Source organism: Pelecanus crispus, chromosome 2, assembly GCF_030463565.1.
Source record: "Pelecanus crispus isolate bPelCri1 chromosome 2, bPelCri1.pri, whole genome shotgun sequence".
In the NCBI taxonomy this organism is placed as follows: Eukaryota; Metazoa; Chordata; class Aves; order Pelecaniformes; family Pelecanidae; genus Pelecanus; species Pelecanus crispus.
In genome coordinates, this window is record NC_134644.1 from 174,298,852 (window position 1) to 174,314,401 (window position 15,550).

The following is a 15,550-nucleotide window of genomic DNA, read 5'->3' on the forward strand; positions in this document are numbered from 1 at the left end:
CCACGGCATCGTGGTGGCTCCGTCGCCCACCCCACCGCCAAGAGCACCTGGGTGCTGGGTCCCCAGGGAGCCCCAGTGCTCACCCGTGTCCCTGCTGAGGTCTTTTCCCTGCAGGGCTTTGCCTGAAGGTGCTGCAATTGAGGAACGGTGGATGGGGCAAACGCGGCCGCCCCTGGCTCTCAGCACCTCTTGGCAAAGGGAAATCCTGCAGCTGTCCCCAAAATCGCATCCGTGTGAGGCGGGGGAACAGCACCCGCCACCCCAAAATCACCCTGGAAATTGTACCCACAGATGCAAAATACCATTGCGCCAGCAGCTGCATGGTACTTGGCTCGGCAGAACGCTCCCCCACGTGCTTTGCTCCTGCCTGGAATGACCCCCCCCCCCAAAAAACCTCCGAAAGAGCTAGTTTGGGTCTCCCAAGGGAGACCAGACTCCCATTGGGATTGGGAGAGGTGAGGGTGCAACCAGCCACGGGAGATCCCGACGTACTGCAGGAGCATTTGCCGTGAGCTCAACACGGCTCCCAGCGCACTTTTCCACTAGGGATGCTCTTGGCACACGGCTCCACTCCAAGAAATCTCCTCCCAAAAGCAAGGGGATGGAGCGGGATGGGTGCAGGTGGGCTCTTGGCACGGAGAGATCGGGGCTGTGCCGCGCGAGGGCTTTACGCCCCGTTACATCCCGGCACGGTGACATGCGACCACCGGCCATGTTTGTCCCCAGTATAGTGGCTGACCTGGGTGCGGGCACGTCGGGTGATGAGATTAAACTCCTCGGGTCTCCGTGTCACCTTGTGTCCGGGACAGCAGCAGAGCCACGATCTGCGGGAGGACCGATGGGGATGGGAGCCTCTTCCCAGTCCCGCAAGCATCCAAGGAGCCTGGTGGCAGGGTTCGCCTTCAAGAAACCAGCTGAAAAGATAATTTATTGGCAAATTAAAAGATGTCAAAGCAAGCCGCTTCCCTGCGGGAATGGATGGTGCTTCTCCCACGCTGCCACCCGGCTCCTTGCCAAAACGATGTCCCGGCAAAGCAAGAGGAGGAGGGGTTGCCGTGTCCGGCCGCGGCGTCCTGAGGTAGGTGCCAGGGCGTGCCCGGCTCTGCGGTTCCTGAGCTGGTCGGCTGCTGCGGGGTCGGGTCTTGTTCATAGACGGGGCTTGATCTGCAGCCGTTTGCCTGGAGGGAGGAAAGGAAAAGGGGATGGTGGGAGCTGTGTGAACACATCTGGACACCCCTGGGCTTCTCCTCGCCCGGTTGCAGCGGGTTAATGCACTGGAGATGGGCACGGGCAGCAGGGATGCGGGCGGTTCTCCATCCCAGCAGCACCCGACCCCGATAGCACCCACCGGCCTCACCTCTGCCGCCCTCCTCCAGACGGGTGTTTTCGGAGTCCCGTGAGGATGCCGGCGGCAAAGTCCTCTTCCATTTGGCACTGCCTGGGAGCAGAAAGGGAAAAAAGAGGAGAAAGTCATCAAGGTTGGCTCAGGTCACCGCAGAAATATCCTGGGATGCGGGTGCAGGAGCATCCTGAGCTCCTCTCCTGCTCCTGCAGCTCTTGTCGCTTCGTGCTTCAACAGGAAAAGGGAGTAAAAACTGCCCCAGAGGGCATGGTATCGCCAACGAGAAGGAATAATTAGCCAGCAAACGGAGAAAAATAAATTAGTCCACCAAACTGCATCCCATGCCTCCCATCCTGAAGCCTGCAGTGATGGTTGGGGCTCCCCCCCGACTCTGCCAGCCCACTGACGGGGACACGTGTGTCCCCAATGCGGTGCTCAGCCCTTTCCCCAGCCTTTTGGTGCAGAGTTGGTCCCTTTGGGGTGGGGAAATGTCTCCCTGCAAGCCCAGAGCCGATGTCCCCCTTGGCCATGGCTGGGATGGAGCTGGCTGGTTCGCCAAATCCCTGGGCATCCTCAGCTCCCCCGCAAGCAGCAGGGGACGAAGGCACTCGTAGGTCCCTTCCCACTGAAAAGCAGCGAGTTGGCCACGAAATCCCCAAGTTACGGGTGAAAAAGAAAATAAAAAGTAGCCGAACTTTGAAATTGCACCACAGGGTGAGCATCACGACCTGCTTTGGGGCAGGCAAGAGCAGAGAGCCAGCAAGCGAGAGGTTAACTCATGCTCAGAGCTCTGGCCATGCTTGTGAAAAGTTTGGGGAACAAACATTTCAGCCACCCCCAGGATCCCCCCAAGATGTTCTGGGCGATAACTTCTGCTTGCTGGAGATGCTCGTATAAAACTGAAACCCCGTGAAGGGTGACGGTGACCTCTCTGCAGGACAAGTGTTATGAGGAGCGGCTGAGGGAGCTGGGGGTGTTCAGCCTGGAGAAGAGGAGGCTGAGGGGAGACCTGATCGCTCTCTACAACTACCTGAAAGGAGGGGGCAGTGAGGTGGGTGTTGGTCTCTTCTCCCAAGTAACAAGTGATAGGATAAGAGGAAATGGGCTCAAGCTGCGCCACGGGAGGTTTGGATTGGATATTAGGAGAAATTTCTTCATGGAAAGGGTGGTCAAGCATTGGAACAGGCTGCCCAGAGAGGTGGGGGAGTCCCCAGCCCTGGAAGTGTTCAAAAAACGGGCAGAGGTGGCACTTTGGGACATGGTTTAGTGGGCATGGGGGTGTTGGGTTGATGGTTGGACTGATGATCTTAGAGGTCCTTTCCAATCTTAATGATTCCTAGTTTTTACTTCCATTAAAAAATAATCCAGCCACCAAGCCAGGAAACATGAAATTAATTATTACTCTCCCCTGCATTGGTTTAGTGATGGACTTGGTAGTGTTAGGTTAATGGTTGGACTGGATGATCTTCAAGGTCTTTTCCAACCTAAACCATTCTACGATTCTATGATTCTAAGTCCAGGCACATCCCATGGACCAGGGTGGATGGCGTGAAGTCCTCCTCCGTTTCAACCACAACGCCGGCCATGCCTTTCTGCAAAGTTTCTCCTATTTTCCCTCCCCTGAAGGGTGCAGAGAGGTGGTTACAAGGTTTCTCTTGCCAGAACGAGGGGTGGGCAGGAGTGTGGTGGTTGCTTGGGTGAGGAGAAGACGCTGAGATGAATGCAGAAGGGAAAAGGAGGAGGTTCCCCAGAAAAAAGGAGCTGCAGCTTGTTAAGCGATGAGGTTTAGTGGGAGAAGTCCCCTCTCACTTGGGATTACAGGAGATGGAAAAGATCATGGAGGAGCCGGAGGGAATCCAGCCCAAACCCCATCCAGATGCAGATGTTCTGGATGAGCAGCACACAACTTGCCTGTTTTTCTGCAAAAACCCAGCATCAGCGCTCCCTGCCGCATCCCGCTTCCCAACGATGATGCCCAATGCGGAGGTGGGACCATGGGCACCTTTGAGCAGCCTTGGAAGCCCAAAGGAGAAGGTTTTGGGGCAGGGGAGGCGGGAAGGGTGAGGACCCCAAGCAGCATCTGACAACAGGGAGCCACCGAGAGTTTTTCTTTCCTTTTAAACTTGGGTAAACAAACTTGCTCGGAGTCTAAGCTGCCGTGGCAGTGATACATAGCTTTTGAGCTAATTTATGTAAAATAAAGAGGGCTCATTTAGCACCTTTCCACCCTTAATATAACACCCATACATCAGAGGGCTGCACAGCAGCCACGACGGACTCGGCTATTAGTCACCGGCGACGCAGCCAAATTCGGCTTCGGGGAACGGCAACGCTGAGCAGACGCCCATTGCACCCCGCTTGGCCTCTGACCACCCTCCTAATTTTCCAGTATCCCTTTTGCATCGAGCCAGATGGGTTTCCAAGCCTGGGATTTCCAAACCTGGCCCCAATTGCTGCCATTAGGGTCCAGCAGAGCCGCTGCCCATTAACCTCAAGGGGTCAAAATCAGCATCTCGTCGTTCCTGCCCTGCCAGCAACTGCGGCCCCGGTCCAACAAGAACAGTGGAAACGGCTCAATTCCCCCCGAGGAAACTTCATTAGCTAATATCCGTGCGGCAGCACGAAACCCACGCTTTGCAACTCAAAGCAAATATGATTACAGAAGTAGAAATATAGATTTCTTTTTTTTTTTTTTTTTTGGGGGGGGGGGGAGGGGGGAAGGGTCATTTTTAAATCGACTGTAATTAACTTCCCGACTTCGGTACGGGGTTGTACAGAGCCGAGATGCTTTCAGAGCATCCACGCCTGATTTCAAATGTATTCCTCAAAAAATTGAGGAGGGCAAAAATGAAATAAAACTAAAATAGGTTGTAAAGGGACTAAACCGGTCCAGTTTCTCACCTGGGATGGAGGGAGATGCTGCTGCTGGAAGGGATGGAGCTGCGGATGCTTCACCCCGTGGGGAGCAGCCCCCCGGGGACAGGCAAATGCCGCATCGCAAAACGCCTTGCCACAAAAGCTGGCAGAGCAGGGGGAGACCTGGAGAAAACGGGGGGCGTCGCTTAAGCCACCCCGGCAAACGAAAATATATTTTCCGCTTTTGTGCATGGGAGATCCTGCAAATGGCGTGATCAATCTTGGGTCGCATCTCGCGCGCCTTCACTCTCCCCCCCCGCTTTCTTCTCTGCATTTCGGCAGCCACACAATCCATCTTCCAGGAACCAGGTATATAATTTCTAGTTAGCGAAAGCCGGGCTAAGAAACCCCTTTTTCATTACGATGATTGAACTGCTTCCAAAGAGAGGAACCGGGGCTGGATCATGAGCTCTCCATCGAAAGCCGGGAGGCTTTTGCTGAGCTTGTCAGCCTCGCTGGAGAATGAGGACTTCCAGCGCTCTTCCTCCTGATGAAAATCAACATTTATTTTGCCTAAGCCTAAGAAGGTGTCAGGCAGACGGAGAAACTTGCCACTCTTCGCGAGGAGAAGGGAAGGAAAAGAAGGAAATCTAATAGAAATATATTATCAAGTTCGAGGAGTGGACAGTGCAGTAAATCACGTTTCAGGTGGCACCATTATATTTTTCAATAAAACCTGGCCTTCCCCCAGACACCGCCGAGCCGAGCGGCTCCAGCTGCACCTGACGGGAAAGTTAAAACAAAATTCATTTCATCCAGATGCTGATACAAGGAGATTGAAAGGGATTTAAAGGTGGGGAATCCCCTCAGATGGGGGATAAAAGGAGGTGGGTCAGGGCCTTGTCCCCAAATCCTCTCCCTGCCCGCCACTCCTGACCGCTGAGGGTTTAAAAAATTGCTTTTCTCTCCAATCTGTGAGGGTGGGAGGCAGCTGGAGATGCCCCACATCACAGGCAGAAGATGCCCAAGCCCCAAAGCCACGGGATGCAGGGGAAGACGGCTCATTTGCAGCTTTCCAAACTCCACCATCCGGCTATAAAAAGCTTTGCCGGACAGAAAGCCGGTTATATTGACGTTTTTCCTTCCTGACAAACCTCCAGCCCGATGGGGTGTTTGGTCTCCATCGCTCTCCCGACGCTGCTGGGGGTTTTTATCCTCTCCCGCATCCAGCCGGGCTCCAGGAAGGGGCTTCACGGGGTGCACGGTACCCGCAGCCACCCCACTCCTCCCCGAGAGCTGACCCTGTGTGAAATGGCCCCACATAAAAAATATAATCCATTTCCCAAAGAAAAGCAAGCTAATGAGGTGGCTGCAATTAGCAGGAGTTTTAACGGCCAGCCAGCCAATGCTCTGGCTATTAATACAGCAAAGGGGATGCAAAAAGTTTCCCCCCGATGGCTCGGAGCGCCAAGATGCGGCTGAACATCTCCCTGACAGATGCTCCGTGTTTAACACCACGAGGAGAAATCCCCTGAACTCCATACACTCTTTTTAACCCCATTCCCAAAGGAAAAAAAATCCCTTAACCCCTTCCTGGCTGCTTTGGGGGAGCCTGGAGGCTGAATCATCCCTAGCGAAAGCGCTTGGCCAAGTCAGCTCCCAGAGAAACTTAGGCTGGCAGATGCCTTTTTTTAATAAATTCCAATTATTATTATTTTTTAATAAATCCCAAGAACAAAAAGCGGGATGGAAAGGCCAGCAGCAAGGGCTAAGCCCCAGAATTTTCCACAAGTGCTTTTTCACATGGAAAAAGCAGCTGGGAGGCTGGATCTCCTTGGCTCGATCCTGCACTAAATCCATCCGGTGAGACAACCTGCACCAAAAACTCACCCTGTTGCTGTTCCACCCAAACCTTCTGCCCCTCAAGTAGAGGGAAACATCAAGGCTGGGATCTCGGGAGCAGCTTTTTCCAGAAGGAAAAACGCTCAGATATTTTCTTGCTTCCTAACCAGGATGTTTGAAGCGGGGACATGGTGGGGGAGATGTCCCACCACTGCCTGGCAGTGCCCATCTCCTGCCGTGCTTGCAGAGCAGGACATCTGTGCCAGGACGTCCTTTCCATGTCTCTTCTCCTTAATTCCTTCTTTTTGGAGGAAAAAAGACAGAAGCAAACCAGCTACAAGCCGCAGCAGTGGGAGAGGGGCTTCATCGGGTTGCGGGCACGGCAGAGCTGCTTTGTGGTCTGGTGGTACACATTGACATGGCCACGATGACGTATGGTGAACACCACATCTGTCCTTTACTGGTGAGCTGAAGCTTATCCTGAAGAAGACAGGATTTCACTGTCTCGGAGGGCTCTTCCATCTCTAGTTTTTAGGTCATTAAATAACTCAGGGTGGGAACAACAGGGCTGCCAAGCGGCAGTGGGCTGAACAAGAGGGGTCTTCAGAAATCTTGAGCAAAGTCTAAAAGCCGTGGTCTCCACACCCTCCATCACAGGGAGACAAGACCCTAAAAAATGGGTAGAAAATTAATATGGAAGAAGCAGATTTCAATCCTGGCAAAGAAGTGAGACTTGGCAGGTCTGAAAGTCGCCTGCAAATCGATAAAAAACGTGCAGGTGGCTTGGTCCAGGCAGAAAGTGAATCAGAGAAGAGTATTTTCGATGGCATTTTGTGGGATAAGAAACGATTATTCTGATTCAGAGCGAGAGCCCAATTAGAAAAAGTCACAACACTCATTTGGTTTACTGGAAATTTCAACTAAATTGGCCACTTTGCAATAAGGAAATTAAACAGTGGTGATGTTTCTGACTTTTGGAGCTTCTCAGAGCCACCAAAACATGAGGAGATCCAACCCCAGCCTTCAACACCACCTGTGTTATCTACAGCACCCCAATGCCTGATGGTACCCCAAACCTGACGGTGTCCTGAAGCAGGATCACGGCTTTAGTAAGGGATGGAGGTGATGGAGGGAAGAAGGCAAGGACTGCCAGATACAAGGCATTGCTGCAGAGGGATGGGGCAAGGTCTACCAGGGAGTACCCCCCTGGTGAGCTCCACCAGCCTGAGTACCAGCCGTCTGTCTTTCTGGGCTGGGAAGGAAGCACCCATGACCAAGAAGAAGATGTCTGAAACCAGTATCCAGGCTGGATGAAAGCAACCTAAACCTCCCCAACTGCAGAGACCCCCACCAAACAGCCCCCAAACCTGTAAGGACCTGCTGACTCAGCAGGAGAAGATGCAATTGCTAACGACCCGAGCAGATCCGGCCCTGTTCACAGGAAACCAATTAGACTGATACACATTGTCCTGCTCAAGGGATGGGTGCAGCCCGCTACCTACGGTTCGATAGATTTTTGCATTGGAAAAAGCAATTCTATTAAAGGTTTGTTAATTCAGTTATGAAAGAGTTTTGATGCTCTCTAATTAAACTCTTCCTGCATGCCCGACGGAGCGTGTGTTGGCCGAGGAGTTGGCGAGGGAAGCATCCACTTGCAGCGGGATAAGACAGCAAAGGCGAGGAGGAGAGCAGGGTGAGCACAGGAGCATCCCATCACCACCTGCCAGGCGCATGGATCACCCTCTCCATTAGAAGAAAGATCTGCCAAGCGCCAGGAGAAGAGCTGGGAAGGTACCACCAAGGTCCAACGCTGCCCCGGAGCCCTCCTGGCTGATGAGCCATGAGACAGGGAGCGTTCATGGCTACCATCAGGCAGGAAGATGGAGATTTCCTGCTCCCTGTCTGGACCCTGCTAATTTATCCTATGAGAGCAGAAGACCTCAGGGGAAGGCAGTGATGGGAACACTGATTTAAGGACAAGGTACATCAAGCATGCTCCTAACTCCCTTTTCCTTCCCCTGCAGACTTCAGGGTTTGGTGTCCTGCTGCCCTTCTTCTCCTTAGCTTGTCCTTGTCCCCTTGATATCATCTGCTGAGGATCTGGGAGGTCCTGTAACTCCCACAAGCTCTCACCATGACCATCAAAGTGCCTCCACCTGCTCCCGCCATCTCCTACTTGCCTCCTAAGAGGTTCTGCCAAGGGACACATCCCTTGCCCCTGGTGGCATCTCCACGGGGTGTGAGGAAAAGGTCCTGCCACGTGGATCCTGAGTCGACTGGCCACCAGAGCAGAACGAGGGGCCAGTGGAAGAACCTGCGGAGAGGGAGAAGCTCTCGTGGCAGAAGCCTTCGTGGCATCTGCTCTAGCAGACCTCCATCACAGGGACCCATGGGGCACCAGCTCGCTCTGCCGCAACACCTCCACCACATCAGCGAGCGGATGGCGTGTGACATGCAACAGCCTTCGTGTCGGCACATGGATGCAGCACCCCGGCAGCCACACACCACGTGGAGATCACGTAGCTGCCCCCGAAACACAAAGGAGATGGTTTATCTGCTCCTCTCATGCCTGAAACTCATCCCCGGCTCTCCCTCAGCCCTGCCAGCTGCTTCCACCCTGCAGCTCCCCAAGCCACCTGCAAACCACCAATAAAGCTCCAGAGCTCTTGCTAATTAGGAGAGTACGTCAAATGGGGAAACTGAGGCACACAGAGGTCAAACACCACTATCCTGCTAAAACCCTTGTTCCTGCATAAGGATTTGAGTTGCTGCTCTTGCCTGCAGAGGCTACAATTACTGTGATGGAAGATCTCAGATGATCCACAACCATCTCCCATCAGTCTGATCTGCCACAGGGGCCCACGAGGGGACCAGGAGCAGCCCTGAGAAGTGTCCTGGCTCTCTGCACGCGAAAGGCCCCAAAGAAATAACCCGAGGCAAAGTAGCCCTCAGCCCATCGGCCCCTTCATTCTTTCCAGCCTGGTGGGTGACCAAGCCAGGCACACATTGCAGCAGCTCTGAGCTGTCACAAGCCATCTCACCGTCCACTGTCCCACAGCCCTTATTAGATGGCCCGCAGATCTGGCTCCACAGCTCGCTGAATTTCTTGCTGCCATGAGCACCCAGGAGGCATGGAGCAAGCAGGGGTACAGCAGAGTCAAGGAGTTATTGCCATCCTTTGGGTGACACACCAAGACCTTCAAGCAGGTTCCTCAAAAGTTGGGAGGTCCAGGAAAGAGCTTCTCCAGCATCTAGGCCAGACTCTGGGGAAGAGAGGACCTTTCCAGTGACCACCTCTCCAAGAGAGGCCTGACAACTGTTGGCCATAACACCTCCATGAGCAGTGGGTAAGACCCACCAGGACCCTGCTCAGAAAGGAGGTGCTGGCAATGACAAGTCAATGGAGGAAACTTGGAGAAGGAATATATAGAGGAGGAGCAGAAAGGCTGGGAAGACTGTGTGGGACAGAACAGCTGCCCTCAGCCAAGGTGTGGGAGATCGAGAGGTCATGGAGGTGGTCCCACCTGAAGAAGAGGCCATGGATGTTGTCCCACCCAAAGAAGCCATGGAGGTGGACCAGCTGCAGGTGCAGCCATTGGCCCATCACGGCCAAGGTCTTTTCCAAAAAGAGGCAAAGAGACCCACCAGGAAGGCCAAGACTTCTGCTCCCCACCAGGAAGGCCAAGACTTCTGCTCTCCACTAGCCAGGATTCAAGATCCTCAGATAAGTCCAAGGTGGCTCAGATGCCTCCTGAAGGTAACTGGGATGGAAGAGACAGAACTAGGGGGTATCTGTCTGGAGAAGACTAATGGGGAATTGCTGTCTTCAACTACTTGCCTTCAACTGTGCTCAAATAATCACTGTCTTCAGTTACCCAAAGGTAGTTGAAGATGGAGCCAGACTCTCTAGGTGTGCAAGGGATAACGGATCAATAAAGGAAAACTATATAAAAAATCATTCCCCTGGATAAACAAAAGGCTTCAGATTTATCATGAAGAAGTCTGAGTTCAGCACTGAGGTCTGCACTAAACGCTTCATTAGCAGCGCTTTTCAGGATCAGGGTAATTTGGTAGCGCTGTGAAAATATCCAACACTTGCGAGACCACACCTGGAGCTCTGCAGGCTCCCCAGTACAGAAGGACATGGACATATTGGAGTGAGTTCAGTGGCGATGGTTGGGACTGGAGCACAGGATGTACGAGGAGATGTTTGTGAACACACAGAGAAACCAGTTCCCTGTAGTTTTTCCACAGAAACATTTCCTCCATGACCCTAGCAAGAGGGGCAAACTGCACTAAGTCCCGCTGGGGTCAAAGCTGAGAGCGGATGCCGACTCCTGTTATCCCAGGACAACCCCCTGTGCTGGTTTGGGCTGGGATAGAGTTCATTTTCTTCATAGTAGCTAGTACGGGGCTATGGTTTGGATTTGTGCTGGAAAGTGTTGATACAACAGGGAAGTTTTCGGTATTGCTGAGCAGTGCTTACACAGAGCCAAGGCCTCTTCTGCTCCTCACCCCACCCCACCAGCTAGCAGGCTGGCGTGGGGCACAAGAAGTTGGGAGGGGACACAGCCGGGACAGCTGACCCCAACTGACCCAAGGGATATTCCATACCATATGACGTCATGCTCAGCATATAGAGCTGGGGGAAGAAGAAGGAAGGGGAGGACGTTCAGAGTGATGGCGTTTGTCTTCCCAAGTCACCGTTATGCGTCATGGAGCCCAGCTTTCCTGGAGATGGCTGAACACCTGCCTGCCGATGGGAAGCAGTGAATGAATTCCTTGTTTTCCTTTTGCTTTACCCATTAAACTGTCTTTATCTCAATCCACAAGTTTTTTTTTTCACTTTTACTCTTCTGATTCTCTCCTCCATCCCACCAGGGTGGAATAAGCAAGCGACTGTGTGGGGCTTAGTTGCCAGCTGCGGTTAAACCACAAAATCCCCTTGTATCCTAGCCCTCCATCCCCAACCACGCAGATGCTCTCTGGAAGGCTCCACGGCATCTTCTGCTGGTGGCTCACGTCAATCAAAAGGGTTGGTTGCCTCACCTGGCTGCCGAAATAAGTTTTGGATCAAAGAGCTGGTGCCAGAAGCAGTGTTTAAAGGAGGTGCTGCAGGCAATGGAGACCCCACAGGACCCTCAGTGCAGCCGAGGAGGACCAGCTGCATCCATGCGGAGGGCTGGCAGCACCGGTTATCTCTTAAATTCCAGGAGCTGGGGATGGTTGGACCAGGATCTGGCACCAAGGAGTTGCCCATCTTCGCAGTCATGTGCCCCGTTGGTGGCTCTCAAGCACAGGTCCAGCCCGGCGGTGAAGGGGGGAGATTTGCATTTCCAAAGTTATTCCTCCAGAAGTGAAAGCTGTAAACAAACCCAGAAGCACTGCGCCTCCACAAATTCCTCCAAAGCCAAAGCGTTTGAGCGTGCTCAGCGGAGCCGTTAAAAAAGACTGTAGCGAGCATCTTCCATTAACGTTACGACCGTGAAATATGACAATAAAATGATAGCCGTATGGTCGCAAATTTGCAGCCCGCCGAGTTGCTAGGGGTTTATCGTCACTCAAACGTGCAGAGAGCTGTAAAATGTTTACAGAAAGGGTCGTTTGCAGCTATAAAATCCTCTTTTCTCTCCTAAACAAGGCTGAGTGGAGCCATTTACAAACCCCTGAATGTTCATCGGGGGAGAGGGGAACATCTGTTCTCTCCAGGAGTTTTCAGTGATCTTCTCGAACAAATTAACTAAAATGGGTGCTTTCTAATTAAATTAGCACTCGATTGGAATGGTTTGCATTGGTGCGCTTGCTTACAATTAGCGCGGGGAGGCCAGTTAGGCTCCAGCGCAGGCTATTTAACTGGAAGGTGAAATATGGAAAAGCCCATTACCTGGAAACGGGTGTCGGAGGGGTAGGGGAGCCTGTGCTCCCTCTGGCTCTGCCCTCAGATGGAGAACACAAGAAGGTGAAGGATGGGATTCCACCAAGCCCACCCTTCCTAGCTGGGATGCTTGGCTGGAAGCGGTTTGCTCTCCCCGTGCCACACGAATGGGTTTTTCGAAGGATGCTCGGAAAGCACCAGCGCCCTCAAATTACTCATCCGACCCCAAATTACAAGGCTCCTCTTGCAGACTGGAAACCCTCCCCACGGGAGGATGACAGCAGGCTCTGCTTCACACACGCAGACCACATCACTCCTTTCCAGTCCCCTTTTTCTATATCCCAAGGCCGGAGGCTGCAGACCCCCACTGAGACCCCACAAGCTGATGCTGTTGCCCACGCTGGTCCTTAAAGGTCATCTCCAAACCCCCACTCCATCCCTCCCGCACACGGTGCCCGTGTTTTTTCCTCGTTCCTCTTGCATTTACCAGTATTAAAAGTGCATTTTCTCAAATTGTGACCGTTTAACCAAGCAATTCAGCTCGCTCTGTAATAATAATCTGTCCTCCTCCTTATTTACTATCCCACCAATTTGTGTGTCACCTTCAGGCTTTACAAGCAGAAACCGAATATTATCCTTGGTACGAAGGCTGCAGCGGGGAAGGCGCGGACCCCCAAACCCCATCGCAGACACCAGCTACTACCTAGAACTACGCAAGGACTCATCCTGACCACCTGCTCAGCTCAAAACAGCACCTCAAGCTCACAAGCACCAGTCCTGGCTTTAAAGGTGATTTGGCCACCATGAAGCATTTGGTCCTTCAGCAGCCTCTTTGGAGGACGGCTCGTTAGTGGCCGGGGCTCCTTGTCTCCCGTTAGGTTTTGGGGGTCCCCAGATTCTGCTGTGCCCCCCAGTCCCTTCGTTTGTGTGCTGAGATGAGACTTGAATTACCGAGCGCACCCCAGCACCGAGCATGGGCAAACCCACGCACCAAGCAGCATCCTCATGCCTGGATTCACCGCGAGCGACTGCTGCATCCGTTTGGCATTGGAAACTGCTTCATCATCAGATGATTTTACAGCCATCTGCAACTCCTGCCCGGTTTTCCTTTCCTATGGATCCTCCAGCATCCGCTCTGCAAACACCACGTGCTGCCCGGGGCAAAAGGCAAAGGAGCACGGAGGAATTCGCACCCCAACCTGCCAGCTCCCCGCAGCCTTCCTCCCAACATCTCTGGACTGAACCAGCTCCTTCTACTCATCCTCCCACCCAAAATGCCTGAAAATCATCCTGCCCTGAACGTACAAACCAGAGTTAAGAGGAGAAGGATGCCTCTGCTCTCTCGACCGAGTTACTCCAGGCTGCCAAGTGCAACCCAAGGCGTTTCGACAGCTTTCTTGTCTGCAGATTAATTGCTCCGTCTTCATCGCAGAGATTAAAAAACCTGATTAAGCCACTGCTTTGGGAGTGCTACCCCGGCCCCGCCACCGAGGTCGAAAGGGAGTTGAACCAGGGCCAAGGAGAGGGAAGGAGGGAGGTGAGTGGGGGAAAAAATCCCTGGAAAGGGAAGCCGAGTGCTTCACCCCGCATCACAGAGAGGAGCTTTCCCAGCCAGAACAGTCCCTCGCTGTCTCCACCGCGCCGCGGTTCGACAGAGCACACACTCGCCTGTGACTTCAGGAATATGTTCCTAATCCTGGGAGTTTTCTTCCCGACAGCGTTAAGGCATCTCAGCCCTCCCTGGCTTGAAGCGCTTCGTGCTCAAGCCAGCCAAAGCCTTGCAGATGCTCAACACCCACTTACAGATGACCGAGCAAACACCCCAGCCTGGCTTTCAGTGCTGAATTCATCCCTTCTCCCAGTGGGATCCTGCTCCGTCTGCACAGTCGGTCACAGGAGGCATGGGATCGAAGACGGGGACGTATGCTCCAGCCCTTTGGTTCATACTGAGCCACATCTTTTGCCAGCTGAGCTGCCGGTGGGGATTTCATCCTTACTGCCACAAAATATTTTCATTTCTGAGCCAGACACCATCTCCCCTTCTACAACGGCGCTCAGGAGATGCAGCTGCTGCACATCCCTCCAGCAAAGGACGGGAGATGAAAAGGAAAGCGTGAAGCATCATCCAGCCAAAAACCTCCCACCCAGCGCTGGGAAGGACAAGGCACGATCTCTGCCTCACCATCTCCATCACCTCTGCTCGGACGGCCCCAAAGTCCCATCCCTCCCCATAGAGCTGCTGGTGATTAAGGGATTTTCCAGATTAGGAGCTGAATTAGGAGAGGAGGAACCAAGGAAAATGTTGGAGAAACAGAAATGCAGCTAACCTCCGCCACAAGCCACTTTGCAGAGAAACAAAGATGTTTCTTCTCAGCACTTCAACAATTTTCCCCTGCTTTTTTTTGCACAGCCAGTTCAGTTTCAAATAGTTGAAACATTTCCCTGAACTTTTCCAAAAATCAAAATAATGTCGAGGCAGAAGCTGTTTGCTCTCATGTGTCGGAGTTCACAAGAAGTTTTGCTCATCCTAAAACTGCATTTTCCGAAGATTTTACTGATTTTCCCCTCTTCCCCCATCTTTTAATAAAAGAGCAAAGGAGATCATCTCAGATCAACACAGCTCTGCCTTCAAAATTGCGATCTTCAAACACCCCATCCCACTTCCCACCAGGGATGGTTTTATTTCAAAGCTTCAAAGCTATTTCACACCGGGAAGCATGTGCGATGGATGGTCCAAAGGTCCTGAGATGGTCCAGAGGTCCTTCTGCAGGTCCAGTGATGAGGTGTGGCATCACCACATCCCTCTGAAACGCCCTCCTACCAGGGACCGCTGCGGCTCCATCACAGGAACGAGACTGGATTCATCATCGGATAATTTATAGGATAAGGAAGAAGGAGCCGATGAGAAAAGATGGACAAAAGGCTACTGTGTGGTTTCAGGAGCAGAGCCAGGGGCTCGTGCCCCTGCATGACCAGAAATGCAAATCCCAGTTGCCATCCCAGTTTGAGCTCCCAGCATAACTGGTTTGGCAACTCACGAGGAACGCTGATCTCACCAACTCCTATGGAGAACAGCCAGGGAATAACTCTCTCGCTCAGGGAATCGGAGCAGCTCGGAGCACATGTGAGCAAAAGCAGAGCAAGTGCTTCCTACCTGTCTCGTCCTCCGACTCATCCTCGTCCTTCTCCACTTTGCAGCCCTGGTCACCGGGGGATGCTGAGGACTGGAGGGAGATGAAGGATGGCAGCTTTTGCAGCCAGCTGGTTGGCGAGGTGTCCGCCTCTTTCCAAAACTTCACCTCTTGCTCCGCGCTGGAGGGTCCAGGCATTTCCCCATCATCGTGGAGCTGAGCTGGATCATTCCTGCAGGAGGCACATGGAAAAAATAATAAGGAAAAATAAAATTTTCCCACTTGGCAATGCTGGGCATGGCATCATGTTGCAATGCATGAGGCTGGGGTGAACCACCGGAGCCACACACAGAGACTCTCCAGGCTCCATCCGAGGCTGTTTCGTATCTCCGATTTCCCAGGAGCCAGTTGGGATTCACCCGGAGTTTCTCACTCCCCAGCTGGATTCCCTGCGCTGCGCTTCCCTGCGGCTCTCAGATGCTCCTGGAGGTGCTGGGCTCCCCT

General features: G+C 53.0%; 1 protein-coding gene across 1 annotated transcript in view; it reads right to left on the reverse strand.

The window, feature by feature from the left end:
• Positions 1-1,146: 1,146 nt before the first annotated feature.
• The window catches only part of ZC3H3 (zinc finger CCCH-type containing 3), a 188,592-nt gene continuing 174,188 nt past the window's right edge, over positions 1,147-15,550 (reverse strand). Inside the window, exons 11-13 of the mRNA XM_075705699.1 lie at positions 15,070-15,278; positions 1,358-1,438; positions 1,147-1,178 (exon numbers count right to left, since the gene is read on the reverse strand). Coding sequence (XP_075561814.1) covers positions 1,147-1,178; positions 1,358-1,438; positions 15,070-15,278 — 322 coding nt within the window. The remainder of the gene's footprint in view (positions 1,179-1,357; positions 1,439-15,069; positions 15,279-15,550) is intronic.